General features: G+C 47.6%; 5 protein-coding genes across 5 annotated transcripts; all 5 read right to left on the minus strand.

The window, feature by feature from the left end:
• Positions 1 to 6,429: 6,429 nt before the first annotated feature.
• Positions 6,430 to 8,288, minus strand: BDV27DRAFT_170881 (uncharacterized protein; the record flags this gene model as incomplete). Its single annotated transcript, XM_032075441.1, has 7 exons — positions 6,430 to 6,579; positions 6,638 to 6,838; positions 6,944 to 7,135; positions 7,227 to 7,479; positions 7,552 to 7,740; positions 7,958 to 8,083; positions 8,181 to 8,288. The coding sequence occupies 7 exons, from the start codon at positions 8,286 to 8,288 to the stop codon at positions 6,491 to 6,493; spliced, it is 1,158 nt and encodes a 385-aa protein (XP_031929587.1). The 3' UTR covers positions 6,430 to 6,490.
• A 478-nt stretch (positions 8,289 to 8,766) lies between these two features.
• On the minus strand, positions 8,767 to 10,104 carry BDV27DRAFT_125217 (ubiquitin-conjugating enzyme/RWD-like protein). The gene has a single exon (XM_032066278.1). It carries the CDS (start codon positions 9,908 to 9,910, stop codon positions 8,993 to 8,995), a length of 918 nt encoding a protein of 305 aa, XP_031929588.1. The 5' UTR covers positions 9,911 to 10,104; the 3' UTR covers positions 8,767 to 8,992.
• A 137-nt stretch (positions 10,105 to 10,241) lies between these two features.
• On the minus strand, positions 10,242 to 12,383 carry BDV27DRAFT_125219 (DHHC family palmitoyltransferase). Its single transcript, XM_032066279.1, has 2 exons — positions 11,896 to 12,383; positions 10,242 to 11,830 (listed from the first exon to the last, which is right to left on the minus strand). Exons 1-2 carry the CDS (start codon positions 12,095 to 12,097, stop codon positions 10,437 to 10,439), a joined length of 1,596 nt encoding a protein of 531 aa, XP_031929589.1. The 5' UTR covers positions 12,098 to 12,383; the 3' UTR covers positions 10,242 to 10,436.
• Positions 12,384 to 12,579: 196 nt separating this feature from the next.
• On the minus strand, positions 12,580 to 15,082 carry BDV27DRAFT_125221 (rhomboid family membrane protein). The gene is made up of 3 exons (XM_032066280.1): positions 14,134 to 15,082; positions 13,060 to 14,075; positions 12,580 to 13,008 (listed from the first exon to the last, which is right to left on the minus strand). The coding sequence occupies exons 1-3, from the start codon at positions 14,597 to 14,599 to the stop codon at positions 12,934 to 12,936; spliced, it is 1,557 nt and encodes a 518-aa protein (XP_031929590.1). The 5' UTR covers positions 14,600 to 15,082; the 3' UTR covers positions 12,580 to 12,933.
• A 522-nt stretch (positions 15,083 to 15,604) lies between these two features.
• BDV27DRAFT_125222 (serine palmitoyltransferase small subunit family protein) lies at positions 15,605 to 16,917 on the minus strand. The gene is made up of 2 exons (XM_032066281.1): positions 15,910 to 16,917; positions 15,605 to 15,845 (listed from the first exon to the last, which is right to left on the minus strand). Exon 1 carries the CDS (start codon positions 16,496 to 16,498, stop codon positions 16,031 to 16,033), a length of 468 nt encoding a protein of 155 aa, XP_031929591.1. The 5' UTR covers positions 16,499 to 16,917; the 3' UTR covers positions 15,605 to 15,845; positions 15,910 to 16,030.
• Positions 16,918 to 17,332: the final 415 nt, after the last annotated feature.

Consider the following 17,332-nt stretch of genomic DNA (forward strand, 5'->3'; position numbering starts at 1 on the left):
AGTACAACAGCCATGATCAACCGTTTCATCTAGGAAATCTAGACAGCTTTCAAGAGATCCAAACGACGCCATACTCTTTCACTGCTTATGGTATGTTGCTATTCTACAATACATGGGCCGCAGGCTAATAACTCCACTGAAGTCACCCTCAACTATGGGTTTAGGGCTACAACGAAACATAAAGTCTAGTACAAAAGTCTTAAACGGTAAAGATGTGGAGACAGCCCGGCAGGCCACATGGAAACCTGCGGTGGTTGCATCTTTCTATATCCTTCTTTCATGCTCTTCCACCCCATCATCTCCTGCCACACACGAACACACACTCGCTATACAAAGTAAGTCCCTACATTGTCTTCGCATGGTTTTCTCAATATACTCAACATATTAGGTTGCCCAGAGATACATGGCATCTAGATTGACACAAGACAAGTACCTGGGAGTCCAAAGAGACTACCGGATCTAGCACACGGGACATGTCAACGTGCTTCTGTCAGTTACGCTGCATGAGAAAGCCGCGTCCTCTATGCTTTGCCACCTGGTCATTATAATGTTGCCGCATGTTGTATAAGGGAGCTTACATGGAGAACCATTTACAGTACCCGGTAGGGGTTTACAAATCGGATGATCCTAACATAATGAAGTGTCGGGTCGTTACCCAAGGTTTTAACCAAACAGGTAGTTCTATCTGGAATGCCCTGGAGAAAACGATAACAGGAGAAACGGTTCCTATAAAAGGGACTGGGCGCAGGCAGTTGCGGGGTGAAACCATCGGATGTCGACTATTTCATGGAAGTTCCCCAAGGAGGACCCGAACAAATAAAACGATGGGGTTTTCACTCTACTAAAAGGTGCAGCAGAGAAGCCGCGACAACATGAACGTCTATTCCATGACGGTCAGATATGCGAGGGATGACTCAAAATGCCGCTAGAGAGGCCGAACACTTTCAAAAAAAAAAAAAAAAAAAAGCTCAAGGACGTCGATGTGGGTCTAGCTGATGGACTTATTTTTGCTCTAATGACCTTGCACCTAATTTCACTTTTCAGAAAGTTTGGCATACTGGAAGTTGACCCTATATGACTATTGTATGCGATATTACTGGACTGCACGGGTCAGATTGGTGAATACATAAAGCTGGCCGCATGTGTGGGATGGTCCTTAACAACGTATGCTGGAACGATTTTCTTCCAAAAAATCGTATCAAACGGCAATCCCTAGTAAGGGCACCGGTGCGCGGACGAACCCTACTATTATTGTGCAGACATGGCCACATCTGTGGGAAACGGCTCGGTTTGTATTTCGCCCGGTCAAGGGACAACAACTAGACCGGAGCCTGGGTCATACAGTATATTAGGGCCACCAGAGTCAGCCTACATGCCGAGCCTCTATACGGGAGTGCTTTCTTTATTTGATGCAACCGGCCGATACAGCGAACATTAATGGTGTGCAGTAGGCGAGCTACCGAGAGTCATCTCAGTCACCACATAGCCCATGGTCCAAGAGGAATGCTTACAGGGTCTGAGGGCCTCCAGCAAGCCGGGTACTTGGGCACCAGTCAGCTATCTCACCTAAAAAAGACAACATTCTCGCAGCAAGAATACCTGCACGGTTTCGTTGCGCGCGTCACTTCACCTGGTCAGAGGACCGATTTTGTGAGCGTCTCAGCGTGAGCCTTTAAGTACGCACGTACCAGGTACCAAGAGACTTACGGGCCCGTTGAAGAAGAGCTCTCCTTTCTTGTATACTGCCAATCGTCCAATAAGGTGTTCCCAACTAATGGATATATCATAGCGGAATTTGCTGCATTCCTCACCAATTTGGCAAGACCCTTTATCAGCCGCTCAAAACTGACTCGGGCAATAGGCCAAAGAACAATATACGAAGTCTTGTGGAACGGACAACCGGCAGTCGCTAAACCACTTTACTTGGTGAAGGCAGAATTTCAGGTCTTCTCAAGGCCTTTGCCACTAACCCGGGATAGCTCCTCAAGCTCTTAAATACTTGGATTATGTTCAAGCTCCCTCATATAAGGGCCACTTGAAAAGTCGATGTGATGTTGATTACAGGCCTGGAGCCAGGGGCTGAGCTTGCTCAATGGTTACAATAAGTTCCCAATCACAGCCGCGGGCTTAGGGCAGTAGTGGACCATCTGCTGGATCTCGATCCGATGCACGAGAAATTTCAAGAAAAGGTGAGGGCTGTCTTAAGCATGCTTTCTTTATCGATACACAAGCAATACAGTACACTCTATTGTCGAAGAATCGATATACGAGTGGTACAAAAACTGGCACAACGCCGAAGCAGACAGAAGCTCGGCAGTACTCAAGCCACCAAGTCGCTAATACTACGTAAACAAACCAATATACCCCACGCATCCTCTATACCCGGCCTAAGAGTCCATTGATGGCAACAGTCCAAGTCTGAGTTCACCAGTCGCCAGGTATTCGTCAAGTCAGGGCGAGTAATAACGAACGATCCGAGTTACGAGTGATTCCACTTCTATGACCTATTTACTTGACTGGGTGAACAAAATCCGGAAGGAATTCGTTGATACGTCATCCCAATTCAAGGCTATTAACGATAAGTACGCATACCCGATAAATTAATGTATATGAGAATACTATAGTTCTGTATGGTGATACAGTTCGGGGTACAGAAGTCTGGTTATGAGAAGATCTCATATCTATGCCACCACGACATCCTCTGGACTGATATCTGTTCGAATTATTATCACCCGAGACAAGTATATGTTATTTGAGTATCTCCTCGCAGATTGGATCGATAAATGACTTACTTGCCGTGGTATCATCTCTCGAGTCTAGCAGTCTGTCATTTTATCCGCCCCTCTGGTGATGCTATTAATCCAGGTCACCAAATTAATCAATATAAAGATACACCAATCAGCTTTTTCATTGAGTGGCCGAGTTACGCGGGCTTTATATTTATTTGAAATATGTTTACACTGTTCCAGTGAGGCAGTTATTTTACCTACCTATTCGCCTGAAAAGCACGTCTCGGTGTTCATGGCGTTTTACTAGATGCATTTCAGTTTAATGCAGAAGATATAGCAGGTTTTCATGCATGCACACGTTTCAATGAATACCTGGTCAACTTGATCATTCTATATGGGTTCTCCCGTTCGCTTTTCAGCAGGAACAGGAGACGACCTACATGTTCCAAAGGCTAGAAGAACTACTTCAGTTCCTGTTGGACATAATCACAAACTGGATTGACCAGTTCGAACAAGGCAATCTTGAGGAAGTGGCCTTACTACAATTTACTATTACGAGGTCCGATTTACGACATTTCGGGGTCTGAAATGGCATTCCGAAAGTACCACTGAAGGTCTATTCGTCAATCCCCCCGACTATAGGTGATACCGTGCTCAAAAGGCTAGGCGATAAACTAGCAAGAAAGATAATAAGGTTTCGTTCCTTTCGTATGACATTCTAGATTCTTGTCTCTGTTCTTTTTGCTTCAAGAATTCATCGATTCAGGCCTACCAATATCGAATCATCTGAGTGAGAATCTGACTGGTACGAGAAAAATAAATTTGGCCATGTATGCATTCTATGAGCTTATATCAAGAATAATTAGGACGAGTTTGAGGGTTCTGCTGACCCGGGTGTCAACATAGAGGCCGCCTTTAGCAGCTCAGATCTCCTACGTGCCACAATTCCAATAGAAATATGGGTATGCCTCCCACAGATGGCCTAGACTGTGGAAATGCCTACGAAAAGCGACATACGCTTCAAACCTGAGCCTACCAGATCGAGTCGGCATGTTCCACGACAATCTCACTCGCGTCAATGACCAATATGGAGCCGGTGATAACGTCGAATCCTGGTTAGTTGTATCAACTACTTACACTATGACGGTTAAGAGCTTGACCTCGAGACCTCCATAATGAACCAGTGGCTCCAAAACTGCTGTTGTGGAAATGGGACTCATTGCGTCGTCAATAATCGAAGAGCTCTTTCTTTTCACACCCGCTCATCTCCAAGTATCACTCTCATCTGTCGTATCTATACTACTCGTTATAGCTTTTTAAAAGCACTCGACTTAAAAATATTAACATAACACCTTCCAGAATGGGTACCTACATTTAATCTTCAGGCCATGGTTAAGCGACAGCTCAAAGTCTCAAGTTAAAACGAGACATCACAGCCAATCCAATAATGGATCCAGAACGCGCATTTCGCTTTACTTGGCAGTAGATTGCATTTTCTCCATGCGCTAATACCACAAACCTATTCGGCAGGCACTTGCCATTGTCATTGACCCGTGCCTTTGATGTATCTAATGAAACAGACATGAGAGCCAAATGTGTGGATCTTTGCGATTCGTGTGGACGCCTGCAGAGAGATTTCTGGGCTTATACGCAAGGGTTACTTCAGGATACGGACAGGTCATTAAGGAATCAGCGTAGGGCTCAAAAACAGGTTTTTTATAACAGTTCATGGGCAGCCAGTCCCTTAAAGCTTTCTGGTCGTCGAGATTGCCAGGATCTGAATAACAAAAGCCGGCTCACGAACGATTTGCGCCTGTCAGGTTGACCAGCAAGGCATGCAATATGATTCGTGTACTCGATGCAGTTCGAGGTACTCGGTGGACAATCGACCATTCGCGGGGAGAGAAGAGAGAAAGTCGTGGCTCATGACTATCAGGCTTCGGCCCGTTTGTTCTACGGGCATGGTTACGAATATACTGACGATGAACGGTTCAGCACCTGTATGGCTGAAAGGGCTTTTCAGTGTTGTGTTGTCTCTCCTGAGTTGTCTTCCGAGCGGCGTACTATGGGATCTTCAGCGGAGCGTGCATCAATTGTACTTGAGCGAAGCGAATTTCCAGGTGTGACATGTGACGCACGCTCCTTCCAGGATGAGAGACAAGGAGAGACTTGGGATGATGGAATTACAGACGAGATTATTTGTACAGAGGTTCTGATTAGTGCTGAGGCACGATCATGTTGAACCAAATAACGAGCCTGACCAACAAGAAGGCAAATCTAGCCTTTTCTAAAACTACTAGGGTTCGAGTTCATGTTCTACGATTATATCTTCGAGAGCCCAAAGAAGAAGACCTTTACATGGCCTAAATAGAAAAGGGACTACTTCATACCCCCAACTCCGACATATTTCCCATTCTTGGGCCTTTGCCGGTATTATTCAAATTTACAACGTCGTACTACGAGGCGCAACACGGGGGCCAAAGCAAAAACAGCCGGTCCAGAGAAGTCATACGCACAAGAGGGCAATACTAAAAGAGGACATACAACATCCTTGATCGTGTTATTACTCATAGCAGTAGCACTATCACAGGTGCAGGTATGACGGGAGCTTCGCTTAGTAGCTACTCCTGCCACTGCCCACTAGGAGACTTGCAGTCTCGCCACGATATCAAGAGACATACCTATCGCAGGAATTAGTGTCAATATGCCCACGCTCCATATCCCCGAAGTTCTCCCCTCGCACATATAAAATCTACGGGTATGGCGAGGATGCATCCCCTTGTTCCAAGACTTGAAGATTGGTAGCAATTTATACGCTGTTGGCAGTTATCTTACAACTCACCAAGAAGCAGAAGCCGCACTTTGCACGATTCCATCCGATTTGCATGAGATGTCGAGTTCTCCTCCTCTCTTGTTCTTTGCTTCTTTTCCTACCTACCAGCCATTACCGCATCCCATATTCTACTTTAACCTTCGAGAAATATTCCTCTTAACTATACAAGCTCACACTATCAAGATGGCTAATGACATCTTGCCCAAGACTGAAAGAGAGTGGAAATGGTCCACTAGGAAATATAAGTTGAAGAACCAGAATCTAGGTGACAGCCTTGAATCTCCCATGCGATGAGATTGGCTGCTATGTTGAAGACATTGCAAAGCAAGGATAGCGATGTTGTGAGTGAGCTTTCGCTCAGTATCATTATCATATACGCTCCTAGAAAGGGGTGGCTCTCGTCAGAGTTAACCAAAGTCTCGTTGGATGTCAACACTTGGTTTGTTCACCATGCGTGCTGCTTAGCATCGACCTTGTAGAAGGCATTCTTCGGGTAATAGTGCTTGTCTGTCTGGATAATTGGCTTGAATTGCTGAGTCAGTGTCAGGCTTTCCTGATGCTCTGGATAGGAATTCATAGTTTTGTCTACTCGGCATAACATAGTATACGGTGGGGTTATAGTCTAGTAAGGGGGTGTTTCACGGAACCAAACTTCGTTTATGATGTACTCGTGTTATATTAGAAATGTCTGGCTATAAGTGGAAGTTTAACTGCGGTGAAGACGTGAAGATGATCAGCGCATAACCGTGTCGTTCAATGCCCATTTGGGAGACTTCAAAATGTCAAAATTATTATAGCAGATAGCCATTGATAAAGCCATTCTTCTCTATAGGAGATATATTCAAGTAACTGTTCAACCCCGTGCATATACGTGCAGGACAGATAAAAAAATACAATACAACCTCCTTACCCTACCTAGATCCTACAGTTAACACCGCCCCTCCTCCAAAAGCCGCCTCGAATGCTCAATCTCATTATGGTCAAAGCAGATACCCATGACCTTGAGCATTTCCGCAGCTACAAGCAGTCAGCATACATACGTCCATCATTTGGCAAAGTGAAAGAAAACTCTTACCAGTCATCCTCTGCACAGACGGGTCATTCTCATCCGCCCCGTTCAGCCGGGTACACTTCAAGATATAATCAACCCGCGGTTGGCGTGCTTTCTCATAGATCGCAAGTCGGGATGAGATATCCTCGGCTTTTGTACCTAGTGGGAGGAGAGTCGCTATGCTTAGGGCGTCCTCGATGGCCATTGCGGCGCCTTGACCCATATCTTTTTATTTTTTGTCAGCTTCATATCGACAAGGTAACCTTCCAAATCACAAACACTATTGTCAAGAAGAGAATTGAAAAGGGAACAAAAGAAAAAGGAACATACAAGGCTGAAACGGATGCGCTGAATCACCCAAGAGTGCAGCTCTCCCCCTAACCCAAGTCGGCATTCTCTCCATATCAGCCAACTCCCACACCTTCAGATCATCACCCGCCATATCGATCAACCTGCGGACCGAGGGAGCGAAGCCCGAGAAGCCCTTCTCCAGCGCCGATTTGTCACCAGCTGCCTGCCAGCCTATTTCTTATAATCAGTATTAGTTTTCCAGATATGTAGATATAGATATCCAGTGTCTGTGATGAGGAAAAAATACTGGTACAGTACATACCCTCACCATACCTCCCCGACTCAGCTGTCGGCATGAACCCGCAGAGGTTAAAGATCTTGTTATTCGAACACGGATATGCAACGACTCGTCTGTCGTCACCTGCCCATTCGACGAATACGCCTGGGTCCCCGACTACGTCTTTTGTGGCTTCGTGGTTCTTTAGATCTTCTGTTTTGAGGAGCCACCGGAATGTGGACTTTCCTACTGGGTAGGGGGAGGGGAAGTTGGGGATGATGTGGGTGCGGAGGATGGACTGGCTTGGTTAGTTTTGTTATATTCTTACCCTGGCATAGGGGTTAGTTGGTGGGTTAGATTGGAGACGTACATGTAGACCATCTGCGCCAAGTAAAAGGTCGCAGGTAAATTCATGACCATCGTCTAGCGCTACGGTGGGTTGGTCGCTTTCGATGTTGATATTGGTGATTTTGCATCCCAGGTGGAGGGTGGCTTGGGTTCGGTTGAGACGTTCCTTGAGGTAGTTGTGGAGGTCGACGCGGTGGACGAGGTACCATTCCTGGTTTTGTTAGTTTGGTATTATGATGTTCGACCAGGTGGTCTGGGTAGAGAGGTAGAGATGTATGAGCATACAGCCTGCCACTGGTGACGGATGCCGGAGAGCTCTTTACAGTACTTCAGTTCCCCGTTGGAATCATATCGATGGATCTGTATGTTATCTTAGCTTGTGTCTAGCTAGAGCATTCACTACCATGGTAGGCAAGTATGTCTCATACCTGTTCAATCAAAGTCCCTCCAAACTCCTTCGGATCAACATCCATCCATTGCAACATCGCTGTGCAATTCGGGGGCACGTGGATAGCTGCGCCTGTTTCTCTTGCGAACTTGGACTTTTCGATGACCTGTCATAGTGAGCCTGTTAATTGTGTGCTCTATCATATACTTTGTGTCTTTATTCAAAGCCATAAGAGCGTCAATGAACGCAAGTGAGTCTCGTACAGTAACATGGTGACCCTGTTTGCTCAGAGCAATAGCCGCGCTGAGTCCAGCAATGCCAGCACCGATAATGATAATGCGGAGGGGGGTCGGGGTATCGTCGATTGGCATTTTGGTCTTTTGCTCTTCCCTATTTGGCTTTTTTTGTATAGAAGTTCTATGATACATTCAATCGAAGAAAAGTGTCCTACGTCGCAATACTTATCACTAGTAGTATAGTATGTGGGCTCGGCCTTCGGACTCGGACATGTTGTTGATTTCCCCTCGGGGATAGCGAGTGGATACTTGAATTTTCTACCATCTTGAGTCAGTCGAGATCTACATGAAAAGGTGGAGCGAATATCTGCCGGACGGGCCAATTGTAGTCTGGATGGCGGAAACGGCATGGTTGACTCGGCATCGACCGGATCATACATTCGAAATAGTGGTGTAAGGGGGGGGGAAACGATGTGATTAAAGAATTTGACTGAATGCATGCATTTGGAGAACTTTTCGACTCAATCTGCTATAGTAGGGATGGGGGAGGGGACTAGGAGGTGTAGGTAACTCTATAGATGAGTATTCGTTTAGCAATCAATGACCCAAGATCGAGGATAAATGTTTCTCGATGTTGAAATATCCGTTTTATATTCCATGAAATCCGCTAAATTCAAAAATGGAGATGATATCAAGCAACCTGTCTTGTAGAATCACTCCAAAGTACGCAATACATTTATCCATCCAAACGCCAACCGCTCAATAAACCCAACACCTTCCAGAAATCCAAACGTAGATAAACCAGTAGTAACCCAAAGCCAAGCAAACCAGAATCAGAGCTAATCCTCCGAGTAAGCCATCCTTCTAAGAATCATAAACACCAGCGCAACCAATACGCCGATAATAGCTCGATCCAGCCAGGGATCCTCAGACTGCTGTGAAGCAACAGCCTGCGCAGGATACGGAGCAACAGGTTGACGCGGCGCCGGCGCCGCCAAAGGTGTTTGCGCATCCGGCCCTGGTACTGAAGTGGAGGTAGCAATAGACGTAGAAGGAGGAGAAGGAGCAAACGCAGCCTGAACACCTTCCGGAGCTGACTGTTGCTGCACTGGCTCCTGTGATACAGCCACGGGCTCATTCGGCACTCTCTTCTCAGACTGTGCCTCCTGTCGAGTCGCATCGGTATCACTCTTCTCACCCTCCTCCTTAGATGCCGGAGATACAACCCTCTCATCCCCCATATCCCCAACCTCCACCCCGTTCTCCTTGCAATAATCCCGCCACTCCCCTAAAATGGCCTCGTTACTCTTCCCACAAACCTCACAGCACCAATCCCCGCTCCGGCGAGCATAATCCCTCCTCACCTCCTCCGAGACATCCAAACCACCGACCTGCCCCTTTGCATCTCCGTCCATGAAGCTCCTGATCGCCAGCAGCGCAGTCCGAATCCCCCACGCAGGCTGCCACGTCTCCTCATGGTGCCCCGAGATACTGAGGCAAATTTCTCGATTGACTTCAAAACGGCCCGAGGGGGTAAGGAAGCGGAAGCTCGGAGGTCGGAGCGGATATGTTGGGGGTAGGACTATGCGGCCGTGGTAGATTCCTGAGGCGTAAGGTGAGGGAGCCGGGGGGCCGGCGATTGTGAAGTGCCAGTCGTACAAGTTCGAGTCGGAGACAGGTTGAGCGTGGAAGTGTGGGGAAGGGGAGGCGGATAGCTCGGCGGCTTCTTTCATTAGACGGCGGAGGGATGGCGACATTTTGAGTGGTTGTGAGGTTGAGTCTTTCTTTGTTGGCGTAATTATGGTTTGGATTTGCGATTTCGTGGTGGCGGTTGTTATTGTTGTTCGGGAGGTTATGGTTGGTGAGTTAGTTTGGTGAATGGCATGTGCTGCGGTACTAAGGGCATGCAGCGACTATATGCACACCATCAGGGGAAAATGGATTGTTGGTTGGCTGGTTGATTAGACAATTTACATGATGCCAACTGTCCAGTCGCCGAATGACGTTTTCGGGCTGTTGTTGCCATTGTTTTCAGGCATCAACGACGGCGACGCCTACTATGATTACACTTCCTACGATATAACGAAATATCACATGAACCTTCTATCATTAAGGACTGATATTGACAGAACTCCTGGCTACCAGCCTAGTATGCAACCGTTACGCCCACAAGGACATCCACCTGTAATATGAACACAGTATACGTACCTACATAAATCATAGTAGTATGCACAAAAATGAAAAAGGCAAAGAAAAGCCGCTAAATATAGACCATGATCAGTTCTAATCCCAGTCTCGCCATTCGTCCGATTGTTCATGTCGCTTGACCGGCACCCCAGGTTTTCGCGATGCACCTAAGTGATCATTTCGACTCTGCAGTAAATCATGATTCTCCTCCACATCTTCGAAATCACTGTCTCCCGGTCTTGGACGCGGTGACATCGGTGCCAAGGTCTGCATGGATACACCCGTTGGAGGGCGCTCGGTTTCCTGATAGGCGTTAGACGGCTGGTGGGGCATGTACATTGACGGTGTTGCGTCCGTCCCAAGCCAGCTCCGACTGTTGTGCATGTTACGCTGGTAGAGGTCCCGATAATATTGTTGTTCTTCACTAGCCTCCTGCTCCCGTCTCTGTCGCACCCTGTCCTGTGCTTCAATAAATTTCGCGCTGGGCTCCCAATGCCAACCGTCGCCAGTCGTAGTGTGCACCGGAATTAGCCAGAGAAGTGGCCGGTCACCAAACAAGTGTAAGAGATTCAGACGCCATCCATGATCAAAAGCGTTCGGCATCTTCTCATTATCCTCTTCATCAAGGTAAGTATGGTATCGATCATGCTCGCGTTGCCTCTCCAACTCGGCATATGATCGCGACAGGGCCTGTTGGGCGGGCGTGCCCCCGGGACCCGATTGAGAGTATGCGGGCAGGGACTCCTCTCCCTCCTCCGGCCGGGTGACGCCGGGAATCGCATTTGCATGAGCGTCCAAGATCTGATTACCATAGTCCTGAAGCCGATGCCCGAGACTTTCTGGGTCGTCGTTTTCATGGCCATTGTGACTATTACCCAGTATGTTTTCGTAGCGGCGACGATCCAGCGCTTTCCGCAACGGAGATACATAGCGCGTCTTCTCTAAACACTCGATCGTGGTCAAGTTACGCACCGCGAGACTAATGTGCCAGATGGTAAATCCCGACAGCACCAGCCCTATAATCCCTCCGAGTATAGCCAACAATACCACATTCACAGGCAATATGGTTTCCATATACCGCGTATCATTCAGCACCTCGGTCCATATCCAACTCGATGCCACCGCGAAATCAACCCAGCAGAAGATCGATGTATAGATAAGAAACAGGAGAAATGCCTTGTAGTTATGCAGCCCAACGCACGTCGCCAGCCACGGGCAATGGTGATCCATCTTCAAAACACATCGCTTACACGTCGAACAGTGATGCGCCCGATCCGGTTTGGGACACTGGCATTTTTTGCAGAACCGGGACCTTCCCATGGAATTCACGGTATATGAAGTGAACTCTGGCAGTTCCGTTACCGGCAGAGCGCTGTATTCATGTCGACTATTGGCCGACAATGGTGAGCCGGGGTCAGTGAATACCGCAACACTATACGAGGCATTAAGGCAAATATAGAGGGCAATGCCGATGATCGAAGTCGGTAAGCCTGGTGGTCCAAAGCAGTCAGTATGCGCATTCTCGCGGGCTCCGAGTACCACGGGAGAAACCTACCGATCCACGAATTCCGTGACGGCCTTAGACCAATACTAGCTTCAACATAGACCGCCCATGTTGTCAAGCCGTAGACGAATGCTAATGGGAAGAAAGACGCCGCCGCGCAGCAGTAGCGTTCACATCGGAGAGCCCAAGCCCGAGGACGTCGTTTGGGCCAGGATGGTGACGATGGCGGCGAGGCGGCTAAAGTCGCCATCATGAATATCCGAGGTACAGTATGGAGCCAGTCGATGGCTTTATCATGAATCTATTTGAATTAAGAGACTTAATTCATCGCGATAAGCTGTGCTTCCTCAAACGCCGCGGTAGGTCACGGCAAACCCAAGGGTTGATGGTAAACGGTAAGAATTAAGAAATTAAATGGAATACAGAGGGGTGCAGCAATACTGCAACAGGAAAAGCAAGACAGACAACAACTGATAGAGTGAAAGGGCACTGGGGTAGCCAAGGAAAGAAAATGAAATTACGAAATCAAGTGGTTGAAGCGGATCGATCGTCCTTCCAAGATCGCCGGGAGTGGAATCGTCCGTAATTACCGCCCGCGGTATTACGGCAACACAGCCCATCCGTGTCAAGACAGGATAAATTTAGAGTGTTTTTTCATGGCTGTGCTGTCAGTGGCTCAGCCACGTTAGTTGTACGTGTCGACCCCAAAAGTACGCGCAATGACAAGGTTACAGAGGTCAGTCTAGTTTGTATACGCCTATCTAGATGGCTGTATTTCCTTCTACCAAGTAAAATTCAATACAGGTATAGAGTTAAATCATCAAATCCCATTCGTCCCCGAGATGGAGACGCTCATCACAAAAAAAGTGATTATACACGCGATGCCCTTGCAAGGGTATAGGTAAAAGCACAGGAAATAAGCGGCAATCATCACTCAACGCCGCCAGTCAAATGCCGTGAAGATGTCCCGAAACAGAGTATGAGCCCAAAACAGTTTACAGCTATGAAGGCAGGTAGAATCATTATGTAAACAAATGCGATAGAGTCATCAATAAGTAGTAGAAAGGCGAAAAGGAAGAGTAAACATAATCAGTTGCCGTTCGTGGTGGTGGTATTGGTGATTGTGAAGGGCTCCATGCCTTGTTCACACCAATCGTGCACGGGCTATTTCCAGTCAGCTAGAGATCAAATACAGGCGAGAGCATCTTGACTTACCAAACAGCTCATTCTATAACACCAGGAGCAATTTGACTTGGGGTACTTGTAGAAGTTCACAATCAGGAGGATGAAACCAATAATAACTGCTACCAAAGCTCCAGCCCGGACCAACCACCATGCCCACCATAGTGGTTTCCGCCCCTTGAAGAAGCCCAATGGACCAGATGTTTCGGAAGACGAGTTCGGACCCGTGCGTCCCTTGAAGAGGTTGACGAAACTTGGGCCAGTCGTCGTTTTGTTCTCGTCATCAGAAGTGGGACCAGCACCACCGCTCATCGCCACATAAGGGTTACGGGCGAGCCCAATGCGCTCCCGGAGTGCATTGGGCGATCTCATTATGCAGAGACCGAGGGCCAGGCCCATGACGAACCCACCAATATGGGAGAAATTATCCAGGCCCGGTAGTAGACCCAGCACGAAAGAGATTCCCACGCCAAGGACCATGATAATCAGTTCCACAAATGGCGACGGTCTTTCTTTCCAGGTGTAGAAAAGATCCAAGATGAAAAGTGCAAGAATGCCAAATAGGGCACCTGAGCATCCCGAAGAGGGTTGGAACGGAGCCGCATAGTTACCTCCAAGGACGAAACCCCAGATACCACTGGCAAAGTAAACCAAGGCATATCGCCACCATCCGACCATCCGTTCCATATCAACTCCCATCGTCATTTGACAAAGCAAGTTGAAACCAATGTGAATAAAACCACCGTGAAGGAATATAGGCACGATAAATCGATACCACTGGTTGGGCTCCGGTTGGTCATCGACGGAACCACCGACGTGCGGATTGGGAACACCGCCGAAGCCACACAGTTCGGATAAGGTGCACTCCAAAGCATTCGTTGTTGAATTCGGGCAAGGCATGAGGAAGTCGACCGGAGAGTTCTGTACCTTGTCGACATTCTTCATACATGGCGCGTACCGCGCTCCCATGTTGATTTGAATGTACGCGGAGGGTCCTATCATCGGATTGAATTGAGGTTTTGTCTGAATCGGGGATCCTGTGAGTTGTCCTACGGGGCCAGTTAGTCCAGCTAAATCTTGTAATTCTTCGCTTGTGGTCTGGCATACCGCTCTTGACCAACTCCGCGATGAACACCGCAATTTGTACCACGGTGAGGATATAGGTCACGAAGGGGACTTTCTTCTTGAAGAAGCCCTTCTTCGTCCCTCTAGCTCGGTTTGGGGCTGATTCCAACATCGCCGGGTCCGGGGGGTAATGCGTTGGTTGCTGCATCCAGTTGGCAGGTGGTGGGCCGTTTGAGTATTGAGTGTTCTCCTTCAGGGGTATGTTCTCTGCATAATGATCTCCTTCGTTTAACCTTCCGCCTGCCACATACGCGCCCTGATCGGACCCTAAGGAATGCTGGCTGTCTCGGATGTGAGGGGGTTCAGAGTCTGCGTAGGGGTGTCCACTGGGGCCCGTGTAAGTGGGCGCTGGTGATTGTCGATGGAACGAGTCTGTATGAGGGATGGCTTGTTCGTACGTCGGTGGGTTGTTGCTGTACCCAGTGTTGTAGTAGCTGTTCGCTGCCATCCTGAATGGTCAGCCGATTAGGCAAGGGGGGACGCAAAAGAAATTTCTCTTTTTGGCGGTCTTCGCTGATGTGATAAGAAGTTGAATTATGGTTTTCTTGCGGGGAAAGGAAATATATTCCACTGTCTAACCGAGTTGACGGACAGGAAGAGCTGATGATCAGACGTTCTGACCCATGCACGGCCACGTTTTGGCGGCTGACGACAATGGCGGAAACCCAGGCAACCCCTTAGAAGCTATCGGGGATTAGAGAATGACCGCGGAAGCTTATGTGCACGCAACAAAGGATAGTGGAGAAAGGTGTCGGATGAAGACTATGGTAAGATGGCAAAGTTCTATGCAGAGAGCGAGAAAAAAAGAAAACAGAAAAACGAATAGGATTCTAGACAGATGATATGCCTTTCTATTGTGTATCGAGAAGAGGCTGAAGTTGTCAGTAAGTGTGATGTTAGGCAGTCAAATTCGCGGGTGTGGCACTATTTTTGGGTTTGCCGATCAATTATCGTCGTCAGCAGTCAAAAATGAATGTTCCCCCAAGCAAATAAACTACCCAGGTGTCAGTGAAACCCCCCGGCCACGCACTCCTGGATGACGAACGAATCCCTAAGGCTGAGCTGTCTTTTGTGGCTGGTGTAAGATTTTACCTCCACCACTAGCCTCGTGTTTACTCCGGTCCTGTTCCTATTGAACGGTGGCGTGTGTACTTCGTATTTAACTTTTTTTTTTCCCTACCCTGCCCCCCGACGTAATTCCTTAACAAATCGCAATGTTCGGTGTGTGATAATTAATTGTATTTTTATACAACTTGCTCGTACTGAGTTTTCTAGTTCAAGCGTTTTTCGTGTAATTTAACACCCATGTACTTTAACATCCCAAAGGGTTACTTGTACATGGACTCGTATTTTGACATTAAGCATTACTAAACGTGTACCAATGACCATGTAATAGTCAACAGACTGTCCACACTTCCTCCGGTAGTCAAGAAATCAAAAAGATATATGTGAAAAAAAAAAAAAAAAAAGGCGGATCTCTGGTCCAAACGGTCTGGCATTAGGTCCCGCTGGACACTTAAGCTTCGAGTACACATTATCTCTTGCCCAAGCCCGGAAGTACTCGTGCTCACATTATAAGTCGGTCCTTACCATTCAATTCATTAAATCTTTGCGGCGAGCCGCTTTCCAACATAGACGAAAACCAAAACGCCCCGTGCTAACTCCATAATAAACAACAAAGTATATGTAACAATCTAGAGAGTGAACGGGATATCGTTAGCTTTCACGGTGATATGGAGTAGGCTAAACGAGACGTACCACCAAGAATGATCTCCCAATGTCTCATCGATACGAAAGCACCAATGCAGAAGGTAAATCACCGAAAAAAACATAGTTTTTGAGATGTGTATTTATACCATGCGAGTTGGTTCGGTCTCTCTCACAACGCACTCTCCCCAGAAAATGACGATAGAGAGCCAACATGAGTCTCCAAGATACCCAAAGCGGTACCCATATCCTCGCTGCTATGGCCGGTCAACAACCATACGAGGCGGGTCAGCTTCTGGTAGAGTAGAGTTGGGAAATACAGAAGTAGGGCCCAGAAGAGCAGTGATAGCACCACAATCACGAAGGAGTTGGCCACGAGTTTCTCGCCCGGGGTCATGACGTAGAGTCCGAATGTGACTTCATACCGGTAGTATTCGAGACGAACACGATCAGCAAACCGCTGTATGGCATTCCGACGAGGGTTCTTCATCATCAGGTGGCTAACACTTGGGGCGTTTGGGTTCGTAGAGCTCGACATGGTGGAAGAGTATTTATTAATCAACTCGTCGACCGCAGCGGGAGCATGGGAGATGTGCGTCGAGGTCGAGGGCGTGTAGAAGGACTGCATTTCGGTTGCCATTGCGTTGTATATCACTGAAGCAAGCTCGACGCGTCTGAGAAACAGGTATTTTCAATGTTTCTTGAGGGTCGTTGTTACCCTTCGAGCTTCTGACTCCTCGGACGTAGAGTGGAGAGCAGTCGCGTGGTTTCCCGAGACTGCTCCACTTATACTAGGATTATTATTATTCAAAGTCAGGCACCGTAGGCCGCCAGGCCACTAGACGGAACTGAGCGCGAGTTTCTGAGTCGACTTGGTTCTTCAATCAAGGAGGGACAAGGAAATCGAACAATAGACGACGCGCAAAGTACACCAAAGGATTCAATTCAGTCCCAAAGAGGAAAGTGAGCCACGCAGTTGGACCAGCAGGTTTACCGGGACGTATTATACAGAAAAGAGAGGGTAAGAGGAGAGAGCTTCGCTGGAGCAGCCAAAGAAAGGGAATTGAAGGTGGGAAGGATGGCTTTCGGTAGGGCGCGGATGTGGAAGTGTTCAAGGCGGATCTGCCTTGATGGAGGTAGAACCTCCTACCACCAATCATCGTTAGCATTCAGCGTCATCTTCCCTGTTAACTTCGGGTTTATCGGCACCTCCCGCTTGGCTTTTTCATTTTTTTTTTTTTTATTATTTATTTTTTTTTCCCTTTTGCCTTGCCTACTTTTGGAAGTTTTGCATACTTTGCCCTCCATGTTTTGATTCCCGGAAAATAAAATGAAAAATAAGCAATTCTTGAACGTTGATAGTTACACTTGTGTTACACTTGTATACTTCATGAATCGAATGAACCGGGAGATCGTGGGAGATCGTCTCCCTTATGCCCTCGAATCGATTCATAACTTCATAACCGCTGTGCAC

This window comes from Aspergillus caelatus (genome assembly GCF_009193585.1).
Source record: "Aspergillus caelatus strain CBS 763.97 unplaced genomic scaffold BDV27scaffold_50, whole genome shotgun sequence".
Taxonomy (NCBI): Eukaryota; Fungi; Ascomycota; class Eurotiomycetes; order Eurotiales; family Aspergillaceae; genus Aspergillus; species Aspergillus caelatus.

Coding starts and splice junctions, on each gene's coding strand:
- BDV27DRAFT_125217 (XM_032066278.1), bottom strand. CDS start 9,910: ATGTCGCCATCCCTCCGCCGTCTAATGAAAGAAGCCGCCGAGCTATCC.
- BDV27DRAFT_125219 (XM_032066279.1), bottom strand. CDS start 12,097: ATGATGGCGACTTTAGCCGCCTCGCCGCCATCGTCACCATCCTGGCCC. Junction 11,831..11,895: donor GTCACGGAATTCGTGGATCG/GTAGGTTTCTCC, acceptor TTGGACCACCAG/GCTTACCGACTTCGATCATC.
- BDV27DRAFT_125221 (XM_032066280.1), bottom strand. CDS start 14,599: ATGGCAGCGAACAGCTACTACAACACTGGGTACAGCAACAACCCACCG. Junction 14,076..14,133: donor CGCGGAGTTGGTCAAGAGCG/GTATGCCAGACC, acceptor CTGGCCCCGTAG/GACAACTCACAGGATCCCCG. Junction 13,009..13,059: donor GTTATAGAATGAGCTGTTTG/GTAAGTCAAGAT, acceptor GACTGGAAATAG/CCCGTGCACGATTGGTGTGA.
- BDV27DRAFT_125222 (XM_032066281.1), bottom strand. CDS start 16,498: ATGGCAACCGAAATGCAGTCCTTCTACACGCCCTCGACCTCGACGCAC.